Source organism: Sciurus vulgaris (genome assembly GCF_902686455.1).
Source record: "Sciurus vulgaris genome assembly, chromosome: 1".
NCBI lineage: Eukaryota > Metazoa > Chordata > Mammalia > Rodentia > Sciuridae > Sciurus > Sciurus vulgaris.
Genome location: NC_136461.1, coordinates 84,719,092 through 84,732,176, shown reverse-complemented (window position 1 = coordinate 84,732,176; position 13,085 = coordinate 84,719,092). Strand labels below are relative to the sequence as shown.

Sequence of the window (13,085 nt, the reverse complement as noted above, 5' to 3'; positions counted from 1 at the left end):
TCCCAATGCCACAGGATAACTAGGGTCCTGGAGAACCAAAAGTCTTTGCACCATGCCATCCTACTTCTCCTTGTTCCTTAGAATCTGAAAACTGGCCTCAGGAGTCCTCAGTCCTACCCCGGGAATGATCTCGGCCCAGGGCACAGCCTGGCATCCAGGCAGCTTCCTCCTATCTCCTTCGCCTTTTGATTTCCATTTTATAATAACAGAACATGTGTCATTCATGTTGCTTTGTTATGAAACGACGGAATCTGTGAAGGAAACAGAAAGAAAAAGATTCTGAGGAAAGAAAAGGTACTAGAACCAGGGCCAGAAGGCTGAAGGGGAAGAACAAGATAAAAGAGGAAACGTAGAGCTAGCCTCCCACAATGGGGGTAAAGGTTTCCTTCTGCTGAAGACATATTCCACAGGTACACCTGTACTAGAGAAAAGAAAGCAGCGAGTGCCTCCTTCAGGAAGGACTAGCGTCCCCTTACTGAAGACAACTGAAGTGACAGTGGGCACATTTGGCTCAGCTAAATGAGAAATATGCTTTATTCCCAGGCAGTGTATAACAGAGACTTGAGAGTCTGCCAAGACTTATAAAGTCCCCCAAATGCTTCCCACTTCTGTTGATATATATGAGAATGAATTCTCAATCTCTTTATGAAGCCAAGGATGTATCTCTAACGTCTTTGAATTTCTGGGTAGGAAAATAAATGGTTTAGGGGCACTAGTGATGTTTTCATCTCTTCTTCCTGCTGCTTCTCATAAGAGATGGACTGCATCTCATAAGACTGGCAAGACAGTGTTGGCAGGAGACCAGTCAGCCTGATCGAGTGGTTTATTATTTCAATTGAATTCTGAAAGGAAGGAGAAAAGTACTCAGATAAAACTGTAAGACCATATTAGATACTATGCAGCATAAAGGGGATGGTGTGGAAAGAAAAATAGTGGCAGATTTGCCCAGCAATTTTCAGAAGATACCAGAGAAATGGGCTGGGGCCAGCATTAATATTCTCAGTTGTGTGTATACCAACAAATAGCAGATGAAAATTTACCAAACTGAACTTTAAAAATGTAACAGAATTTGGTCAAAATCATCTGTTAAATCTTTGGAAGATTTGTTGAGATGTAATTCCTCACTGGAATATGGCAATGGAAAAGTATATGTTACTTAAAATAAATAGGTCTAATGGAAGGGGCTGGGAAGTGGGGAAAGGTATATGTCAAAAAGATGAACACAGGCATGGAAATGCCCAAACCTGGGAGTGAAGTATGGAGGAAGCAGCTGCAGGAGAGGGAAATGAAAGAAAAACAGAAATGTTGTCCCGGGACTACAACAGAGACCTCATAACAGGTGGTTAATATGGACAGGCAAGATAGAGGAACCACATAGGACTTTAGAGACTTCAGATGCGAATTCAACTCCACTGAAAGTAAAACATCTGAAAAACTATTGAAACACCTTTTTGGAGATTTATTCTCACAAAAGAGAGGACTAGCTTCACAGGCTTATTTCTGGCTCCTTATAGAAATCTGAAAGAAAGTAACCATTCCATGTTAACTTAAAGTTTATCAAACCAAGAAAAGGAAGTCTGCACTTATATATACAAGTGTCCCTCATGTAGAAAATCTAATTTCTGGAACTTCAGTTTTAGAAGTTCACAAGCCCACAGTCAACAATTCTAACCTGAAGATGGATCCAGACGAAGGAGAAGATGTCCATTAAAATTTGACTACATACTCACTTTTGCCCAAAGAGTAAGAAAAACACAAAACATTTGGATAACCCAGTGCTCTATGGTCATGCAAAAAGAGACACCATGTTACCAAACACGAATACAAATGCATAGCCTTGAGATTTAAGATTGGACAGAAGTGCTAAAGTTTCAAGTGAATTGAGTTTAGAGGAAATACGATGAAAAATAGAAATTTATTTTTGTCTATTAAGAGAAAAAAAAATACACCCACTACTTACAGAGGATGCTATATTGTTAAATTACAATTAGAGAGAAGGACTTTTCCGTTCCTATTATCTTCACCAGCATCCTTGTACAAAATGTTCTTAGAACTGAAAAGGGTCAGGGAAAGCGTATTTGAGAGTTAGAGCCAAAGATAGACACAGATATCATAAAAATACACTTAGCTTCATTAAATCAATTTAAACCCAAAGCTCTGGAGCTTACTATTTTGAAGCCTGGGCCTACCCCCACACAGAAAGAATGTCAGGGTCAAGGCCAGAATCTGCACTGAAACGTCACTCTCACTAATGCTCCCACACGTCCCACACTCTCTCCCCATGTTCACTTGCTTCTGACCTATTTCTTGGCCAAACTTCTACTTCATTTTCTGGATCATAGTCTGCCTCTGTCCTCTTATCTCAGCATTTTCAGCTGAATCTTCAGTTACCAGCTTTCTGAATGCAGAGTCCACACCTCCTTTTCTAAGTGCACAGCCCCTTCCCTGTCTCCACACTCAAAGGCATGAGGTAGGATATCAAGAATGAGCTTTGGGCTGTATTTTTGAAAGTCCTTGTGTATGCAATTACAGTGCCACACTGCTGAAAAATAAATGTTGCTCCAGGATTTTTAAAAAGCAAAAGGTGGATGTGGTAGGGATGATGGTAGTGAAGAAAAGATATGAATACATCAGGAAGCTTGAGACTTAATCCCAAAAGAATTCTACAAAGATCATTAAACTTTTGACTTCAGAGCATTAATAAAGGAAGAAGTTATTAAGAATCAGCATAAATTCTGTGAGAGTAAATTCAGTAAGATATGTAAATTGTCTTATTTCCTATTTGGATAGGTTTATTAGGCAAGGAGTGAACATGGTATAAAACATGTGACATTTATAGTGGTGAAGATAAAGAAATGGTTATGTAATTCAACAGCAAATAGTTTACTTTTTGCTGTTTTCAATTTTTTAAATATTTCATTTTTTTGAGACAAGTGTCTCACCAAGTTACCCAAGCTGACCCTGATCTTGTGATCCTTCCCTCTCAGCCTCCGAATGAAGGTGGGGGCCACTGTGCCCAGCTATACATCCAAATAATTTAAATAGTGGATCCCTTTAGGTTAGAAGTTACAGTGATTGCCCACAATATGCTATCCTTGGTCCTGGCCCTCGAAGAGTACGTGTTTATGGGAATTATATGAAGTATGCTAATCAAATGTGAAGACTTGAAGCTAGAAAGAATAGTTAACATGACAAGTAACAATCACCATTTAAAAATACTTCAACTATTTTTTAAAAAGGTCAAAAATTAATACATTTATATAAATCCTAATGCAGAAAGCATGAAACATCAGGAATGGGAGCAAGACCCTCTAGTTCTTCACTCTTTGGTCCTAAACATTTTATCAAGCAGAAATACTGACTGATTTACAGTAAAAAAAAAAAAAAAAAAAAAAAAAAATTGAATATCCTGAACAAAGAATTAATTGAAAGAAATTATTCTGAAATTCCATTTGCCTTTATAATGCTAACTCTATGAACACCTGTATTCAAATCATACATCTATAATTTCAAGTATTTAGCATTACTTTCTCCTTGCACACATCCACACCTAAAAAGTTCCATTAATCAGGAAAGGCTACAACAGACTGCGAAACCTTTGTGTATCCACACCCTCTATGGAATAATGAGTATAGGCTCCCTAATCTCTACAGACATGTATCTAAGAGGGACTCGAGTAGCCAGGTATGCTCTCCTGATTGTATGGATTTTTCTGCAAGGTCCAAATTCCAAGACATATACTCAAGGGTACCATAAGCTGGCAGTATACCAGGAGGCTTTGGGATTTAAACAATGTCTATATTTTCAGCCATATAAAATGATAATTCATTTTCTTTCATACTACTTCCTAAAATGATTTAAAATAGTGTCACTATTTTATCCACTTTCAGATTAAATAAATAAATAAAATTTTCTGAAAGAACTATAAAAATGAGGAATGAATTTTTAATAGCATGTGCTAATTAAAGGCTCTAAAGACTATGTATCACTTGGTTTCACATTAAGTAATGGTGTTTTTAAATTACAGCAGCAAATCTGCAATATAGAATAAAAGGCATATTTAATGTGCAAAGAATATGGACTTGCTTCCTACAATAAGATTTCATAGGTATATATGTTGTTTATCTTTTAAAAAACTCTAAAGCTTGATGACTGTCCAGGAGTTTCCTGATAATTCATCTTTTGAATATTTACTTGTGATTTCAATCATCAAGATATGATTCAATAAAACAACTGTTCTGACTGATTTATTTACTTGATTGAAAAATATATTTTCTATCACGTATAGAGTCTTTTACAGTGATAGCAACCTCATACATTTGCTATCTTAAAATATCTTTAGAAAATATTAAATATGTTTAGATTTCTTAACTCTCGTATGTGAAAATTTCATATAAATATAAATGTTCAATAAAAAATACTACCCCACTTATGTGCCTAATGTTATACTCTATGTTAGCACATAGATATACAAAAGATAAATTTATTTCAACAAATATTTGAGTAGCCATCACATTTCAATCATCTACAACAGCAAGATAAACCACTTAATACAAAGATAAAGCCCACTAAAAGATTGCAACTCAGGAAGCTAGCTTTAGAAAATCTATAACATGAACACTTGCTAAATAGAGAATAACAAAACGAGTTACCTAGTGGAATGCTTATGATCATGGTATTCTAAGTCAGGCAGCACTAGTCTGAATCCCTGCTTCACCATTTACTTAATTTTATATCTTAAATCACAGTCATCTAATCCTCCATAACATGCATGGGAGCTTTAACTGAGAAAATGTTTAGAAATTAAGGCACTGGACTAAAATACAGTAAAGATTCAAAAGTTGTCTGTTATTAACTTCACATAATAAAATATCACTGAACATTAGGAAAAAAGAGAAGAAAGGGTGGAAGAGAGGGAGAGACAGAAAAACAGCAAAAGAAAGAGAGAAAAGGAAATAGCAAAGTAGGTAAGTGATGGGGAAGGGAGAGGGAGAAGAAGGAAAGGAAAGAGAAGATGAGAAAAGAGAAAAAGGGAGAGGAAGAGAGATCACATGTTGACACTTAGGAAAAGAGAAGGAAGAACTGAGGAAATTCTCATGAGATGGTGACAACTGAAGTATATTTCTGTTTCAGTCAGCTTTTTCCACTGTGACCAAATGACCCACAGGATAACTGGGAGGAAGAAAAGTTTATTTTCTCTCATTGTTTCAGTCCACAGTGAGCTGACTCCATAGCTCTGGGCCCAAGGTGAGGTATAACATGGTGGAAGGGTGCAGCAGAGGAAAGCAGCTCAGAAAATGGCAAACCGGAAGCAGAGAAAGCTCCACTCACAGGGACAAAATATAAACCCCCAAGTCTTGCCCTTAGTGACTTACTTCCTGTAGCCACATGCTACCTCTCTACAGTTACCCCAGTTAACCCGTCAGCGGATTAATCCACTGGTTGGGCCATAACTGTCGTAAGTTAATCATTTCACTTCTGAACATTCTTGCATTGTCTCCCACATGAGCTTTGGGGAGACACTTCTAAACCATGATTCTTTGAAATACATATGGGATTTTTTCAAACTGGAGATAAGAAGAAAAGGTACTTTGGCAAGAGGATTCCACATAAAATTAGATGAGTCAGATGTTCCCCAGATGCATCTAGTGCAGCTGAAGTGAATGGTGTTTGGAAGTGAGAAATTACACAGAAAAAGACAACTTGATAGGAATCCTAAAACGCCAGCCTGGTGAGCCTGGACTTAATTTAGCAAATGTTTGAGCAGGATAGTGAGAAAATTCATGTGTCCCTTTACAACCATGGTTAAGATGGCAGGATTGTACAGGGAGGAGTGAGAAAGGAAGAATATGAGGAGGACAATTACCAGGAAGGCTCTTATAACTCCTTTAGAAATGACTGAAAGTTAATGAATAATGTTTAAAGATGGTAGTAAACAAAGAAAGAGAATTTAAAAGATATTGCAGATCCAGAACTCCCAGGGTATGACAACAAAGGAGATATTGGAGGGGAGAAATTTAAGTAAAATATAATTGAAATTCTAAGCTTCTCCATGACTGGAAAATTTCTAATGGTGTTCCCAAAACAAGGATGTCTGTAGGAAGATCCAGTTTTACATTCCTAATGATAGGTAGGTTCAGTGAGTGGTGAATCTGCACTACCAGTGTTCAGAGGGGAGGCTCATCATGTAGCTGACAAATGTGGACCTTGAGCTTGTGAGAGCAATTCAGGACAGCCATATTGACTCGGACATCAAGTGCCCACCTACAAACAGACTGCAGTATAGTTGGAGTGGCAACTTCAACACACTGCAAAGAAAATAGGCAAGACAATATTGAAACTTTTCCTATCCTCTTACAGCTTGAGAGTACACAAATGAACTGTATAAATAATGTAAACTTGGTCTCAGTTCGAAAGCTCATGGTAATGAGCATATTGTCATTTAGAGCTCAAGTAGAAAATAAAGTAAAGAAGGGTAACCAAGGTCGTAAAAAGAAGTGCAGAAAGTAAAATACCAAAGAGAATATAGAATGATGGCTTTAAGTAAGAGTCAAAACCTCCTCCAGCATGGACCTTGAATTCAAACAAAAGATTCTTATTTTAAAAGTTAAAACACAAAAGCAGAAAATCTTGACAGCATACTAATTTGACAAACATTGTTACATTCTTCTGTTTTGTTTTGTGAAACGAAGTGTTTCTTATTGTTGATGAAACATCCTCTGTGCTTCACATATTAAGCATACTTCCAGTTAATATGGAGAACAAAGCAATGTGTAACTGCATGAAAGATCTTCAGCAATGAATGAAGAAACATTAGTTCTTTAAAGTAAAAGAGCATTTAATTTAACTATTGGATCAACCTAATGAATTAGCATAAGTTATAATTTTTAAATAATACAATATATTCTTCTAACACGACAGGTGAATGTGCTCTCAAAGCATTTTTCTAAATGAAAATTTAGAATTCAAATACAGGGATATAAACATATAGGATTTGGATTTTTATTCCCCACATTTCTAGAAGTCTAAAGTTTTCTAGTGTAAGTATATTACCTTTTAACATCTTGCGTTACTTTTGAAATCTTTTGGCATCCAAACCTGAGAAAAAGTAAGCACCAATAACATGAAAGGGTGTCATTTCCTCTTCCCGCTTTCTGAAATTCTGTTTTAGGGTATCCAGTAGAAAACATATTGAATGTAGTCAATTGTATTTCATTTCTAAAGTTGATGTGCATATTGCCCATCTATCAGAAATATGTAAGCTACAATTATGGAAAATTAATCTAAGAACTAAAATACCTAATGTGTTCTTTTGCAACATTATTTTAAAACATGGAAATTTGAACTTATATTAGTTATTACATGGAAATGTTTTAAAACAAGTTATTAGAAATCCGGTGTCTGTTATATAGGAGGTAATCGGAAGAGCACTGCAGTACCTTGGAGCATACAGTGAACTGAGCATCACAGAGCAGGTTGTGGCTATGATCGATGAAGAAATGTGTATCAACTGTGGTAAATGCTACATGACCTGTAATGACTCTGGCTACCAGGTAAGAAACCTGCTGGAATAAGATGCTGTGAGACATGTTTTCTCTGGATTTTTATTTTTAGTTTTTTTTTAGGAAGTGGGAGTGGAAGTGGGGGAGAAAAGCATCTTTTGTTGCTAAGTGTGCAGGACAAACCAGATGTGCCAAGTCTTGCTCCTCTGCAGATGCACGTCTTTCTGTCCTTGTAGCATAGTTTTTATTTTTTTAAAGAAAAATTACGACATATTAATTATGCCACTCTCTAGTGCACAGTATTATTTGAATATCATTTCATCATTCATAAAATTGGAGGGAGAAAACCAGCTGAAAAGAAACTCACACAAAATGATAGACAGGAGTAAAGCATATGCTTTGATACTAAGAGAAGGCAGAACCTTCATTCATTGCTGTTATCCTGAAAGGGCTTGATTCCTTCTGCCTAAAGAGAATTCTCTTCCACTCTATGCTGATTGCATTTACACTACAGTAAAAAAGGAAAAGCCCTTTTCAACAAGTAGTTTTCAAGGTTGGTCCCAGGAATTCTTTGTTGCTGGTAAAGCCCACAAGATGTAATCTTTGCCACATCAAGTGAGCCATGGTTACTTTCCAGGTCCTTATTCCTCAGCTCAGAGTCTGCCATAGTACCAAAAAAAAAAAAAAAAAAAAAAAAAAGAGAGAAAAAGGAAAAAAAAAAAAAAGGAAAGAAAACAAACAAATGAACTGGGGATTCAGCTTCTTTGGGGTGGGTTGTCCTCTTGAAAACACATCCTATAAACTTCTTAACTTTTAATTTGCCTCTTCATTTATCTCCCATGCATTTATAAACTGCTGTTTTTAACAGAGCATGACACAACAATGATCTTGAACTAGTTGAATTTTAGAAATAATACAAAAATTACTGTAACAGTATCTTTAAATAATTTTTTTCTTCAAGGACCTGATACATTGTGAAAGTGAAAGAATGTTTTTAATATGTGGAGTTTGGAGAAAGCAAATTTTAAAATTTGCTAAAAACTGACCTACTAAAATTGGTAAAACCTGTTGAATGATATTATTTTTAGTAATTTTTAAAGATATACAGAAGCATAATAAAATAAAATAAGATTTTTTTAAGAAATGATGGATGGAATTTTCTAGATAAATAAGAAAATGTCCCATCTTTAAAAAGTAAAGTCCTAGAACTATCATAGCATCATGGTAGTAATACCTTAAATTTTAGCATATAACTCCTACCTTGGAATTCTAGCCTTAAACAACTTTAGTATTAAGAGTCCTGTTAATGAAAAAAAAGACCACAATTATATGTTAGAAAAAATTTGGAAAGTGCTTCTTTGGCTCTTTTTTCTCAAAAGATTTAAAAATAGAAAATTTAAACTTTGGTTGAATGTAAAGTTGAATATAAAATTAAAACTTCAGTTGATATGAAGTTTTCCATTTTTGCAACTTTTCAAAGTATAAGACTTTCTAGCACAAGTTTTATCATTTTTGTCAATTACTTCATGGAATTGCTGCTTATAAAATGGGAATACATAAGGAAAATAAATCACTTTTACTCATCTAATCAGCAATCTGAAATGTTTTACAAAGCTCAACAACAACTTATGTGAACAAATTTTCTTATGGTTTGTTATAGCTATAGTTACTGTTCAAATATAATATGATCACTCCCTTAAGAATCAAACCTATTGTATATTAAACAAAGATCATGATTTACAGTGGAAATAGGAAAAAAATTATGGTTACATGTAACATCATTCAAGTGTGAATTTTTTAAGCAGCACTAACAACAACAACAAAATATCACAGTTGGCTTTCCATAGCCACAGGCTCCACATCCATGGACTCAACAAGCCTCATATCAAAAGTATTCAGGAGAAAAATTGCATCTGTGCTAAACATGTACAGACTTTTTTCCTCATCAATATTCTCTAATGAATACAGTAACAATGAGGTCCATAGCATTTACATTGTATTAGGTACTACAATGATGTAGAAATGATTTAAAGTATATGGGAGGGATATGTGTAGGTTATATGCAAATGCTATGCCACTTTATATAAGGAACTTGAACAGACACAGATATTGGTATTCACAGGGGGTCCTGGAATCAATCCCCAATGAATACCAAAAGATGAGTATGTGTATTAAGATGAATTATAACACAAATATGAGACAGGAAGAAAAATCACAATCACAGAATTATTTGAAATATATAAGAATTATTTGAAAATATATAAGAAAATTATAAGAAAAAATTATAAGAAAATATATAAGATTTGCAGACCAGGTCTTAAAGGGTAAGTGAGGCAGGGACTCCTACGGTCCCACATAATTACCATCAGCCCCTACCTAGTCAGTCCAAGTTGGTACACAGTCTGAGTGAAAACACTGTATTTGTTCTTCAAGTGAGACTGTATATCCCTAATTCCTCCCTGCTCCCGCCACCTGCCCCACACAGCTGCCTTGAAGTACTTCCTGGGTAGAAACTTGTGCCTTCCCCTGAGGACTCCCATATTGCTCCCACTGTTGAAATGGTTTCCAACAGGCAAATCATTATAACCTACAAAAACTCTCAAGCCTCATTTCACACTAGGTATTTTTATTATTTATCCTAGACTGAAAGAAAAATCAAGAAGTTATCATTAGTTCTTATGACTGAGGACTGTCAGGGCCAGGGTGGGACACCAGCAGTCCTGGCAATGGGACACCACTTGTCCTGGCTCTCCATTCAATGATTTGTCCCCTTGGTGGGACAATGCCTAGAAGTAGCTTGGAAATCCTCTCAAAATGCAAAGCTAATGTGTGTGTGTGTGTGTGTATTATTTATTTATTTTTATTTTTTATTTGTTCTAATTGGTTCCACATGACAGTAGAATGCATTTTGATACATTGTATACAAATGGAGCATAACTTCTCATTCCTCTGACTGTACATGGTGCTGAGTCACACCAGTAATGTAATCATACATGCATTTAGGGTAGTAATGTCTATCTCATTCTACCGTCTTTCCCATCCCCACTGCCCCACCCCTCAAAGCCAATTTTTTTCTACTGCTTTCTTGTAAGAACTACATGCACTATTTGAAATTCAAACAGTTGCATTCTTGACCCCACCTGACAGTAACACCTTGCACTGTCAAGAATGAGAGTGTGAGGAGGAAAAGGAGAGTGTGTGAAAACACCCCAACATCCTCAGGTGGAAGACGCCCCATCCTGGTTGGATGGGCAAGACTGGAGCTCTGCTCAGAACAAAGAAAACTGGAGAGGTACTGTGCTATGAAATATTCCCTCACACAGGAAAGGAAAATACCTCTAAGGAATTTTGAACATTCTGTTTCTAATTTAAAAGGATTTTGTTTCTCTCTCTTTTTCCCTCCTCTGTCAGTTCAGCTGTTGCTATAGTTGCACTACAGTGGTGCTGGCCGTGCTTGTCTCTGAGTATAGCTCCATTGCAGTGGAGAAAAATGTTGATGATAAGATGGGGGTGTTCTTGACCCTGGTGGGCAGTGGCATTAATACTCTTTATTTCTGTTTACAGGCTATACAGTTTGATCCGGAAACCCACCTGCCCACGGTTACTGACAAGTGTACAGGCTGCACTCTCTGTCTCAGTGTCTGCCCTATTATCGACTGCATCAAAATGGTTTCCAGGACAACACCTTATGAACCACAGAGAGGCTTACCCTTAGCTGTGAAGCCGGTGTGTTAAGGCGATTTGCAAGACAGTTGCTGTGAACTTCTGTGTCACCTACATATGCTTATCTTTAAAATTGTGATCATTGCGTTCAGTTCTTTCCAAATTAAAATATATATACAACTTCTAACTGAATTTCTAAATTTAAAAATGTCTAATGCCAGTGACCAATTAAGGGTCATAAAATAGAATAATTCTTTTCTGAGGATAGCTGTTAAATAACTGTGTAGCAGTTAATTGGATGTTCACTGTCAGTTGTCTATTGTGAAAAATTAACTTTTTCATGGCAATTACTGTGATAATTTCCAAATAGCCCTGTGCTGCGCTCCATCTTTGATTTCTAATTGTAAAAGAAATTAAGTATTCTGGAACAAAATACACTTTAACATGCAAGAAAATGTTTCCAATGAAACATTTTTATAATTAAAAATTACCTTTCATTTTTAGTACTGTTTCTCAGAAAATGTAATTAGCACCACAGAGTACAAATGAAGAAAGTCAAATAATTATTTACATGGCAGGAAAAGAAAGTCTAAAAGAGGGTTTATAGAACTTTATGAAGGACCCCTCGCTGACATAGCTTCTTTGCTAGGTACTGAAAGGGAGAATATTTACCACTCATGCCTAAGACAGGTGTCCAAACTGCTCACCAGTGGACCACATGACATTCTTCTTTAAATAGTTAAACTACGTTCCTAATGAAATAAGATGTTAGAATGGCGCTCTGGTTAATGCCACCCTTTTGCCGTGCACAGATCTGCTCTGTCTGCTTTTAATAGTAACCTTCATGATTATAGCAATTAATGTTCAAACAAAGCCCAAACTACACAGGGCTGAGTCATTTACTTCATTATTCAAGAATGAAAAATATAGTATTGATAATGTACATGTAATGCGTGAAACCAGTTTGACAACTCTCTATTTTACCATTTTTGTTTAATTTCAAGTCATAGAATAAAAGAAAAAATTTTATTTTCTGATATTAATAAATAATATTTTTCTATTTCTCTATTTTCATACTCAATAAATAGCATGACAAATTCACTATCTCTTCTTTATGGCATATTTTACTATGAATTTATAAGTAGTAAATCAGAAAGTAACAATCTGTGGCATATTTTTATGGCAAATGCAAGATCTAAAAATCTGTATGATTGAATAATATCAAATAAAATTTTATAAAGTATTTTAGACGTGGTCTTTTGTTGCCTCTTTTGCTAATGCAACTTCATGTCAACCCTTTAGATTTTGAGATGGAGCAGGTTTGGGTTAGTTCTACATTGAATTTCATCCAAATGTATGTATAAGGCCAGTTCAAATCTAATAAGGGTGGTGAAGAATAGCTCTTCAAATATGTCATTCCCTGTCCTTCTTACCCTCTTTCTCTAATGAATTCAGTTCTACTGTGCCCAAATGCATCCTTCAGAAGGAGCAAAGTTAGGTACTACCATTTTTCCCAAATGAATGAGGGCATGATTATAAAGTCTAAGTAACCTGTTCCCAGTCAAAATACTAATTAGTTATATTTCTAGATGCCCTTGCTTATGTTTACTATACCACCAGCCTTTCCCCTTTTCTTCATCCAGCCATTGTTTATTCAACAAACGATGATCAAATAACTACCATGTACCAAGCACTCGACTAGGGTCCAGGGTATGAATGCTCCCTGTCTTAGTCCGTTTGAGCTGGTATCCAAAATCATAAACTGGATGTCTTATAAACAATAGCAGGTTTTTTTTTGTCACTATTCTGGAGGCTGAGGAAGTCCAAGATTGACTCACTGGCAGATATAATATCTGTTAAGGGCTAGCCTTCTGGTTCACAAATGTTATCTTCTTATTGTATCCTCACCTGGTAGAAGGG

The 13,085-nt window shown here is 35.9% G+C and overlaps 1 protein-coding gene across 3 annotated transcripts in view; it reads left to right on the top strand.

Annotated features, from left to right (window-relative positions):
* DPYD (dihydropyrimidine dehydrogenase) overlaps window positions 1–12,408 on the top strand; it is an 845,662-nt gene extending 833,254 nt beyond the window's left edge. For all 3 annotated transcript variants that reach the window (XM_079105431.1, XM_079105432.1, XM_079105430.1), the window contains 2 exons: window positions 7,413–7,553; window positions 11,067–12,408. In XM_079105431.1, the coding sequence (XP_078961557.1) occupies window positions 7,413–7,553; window positions 11,067–11,237 (312 nt within the window). In that variant the 3' untranslated portion in view covers window positions 11,238–12,408. The remainder of the gene's footprint in view (window positions 1–7,412; window positions 7,554–11,066) is intronic.
* Window positions 12,409–13,085: the final 677 nt, after the last annotated feature.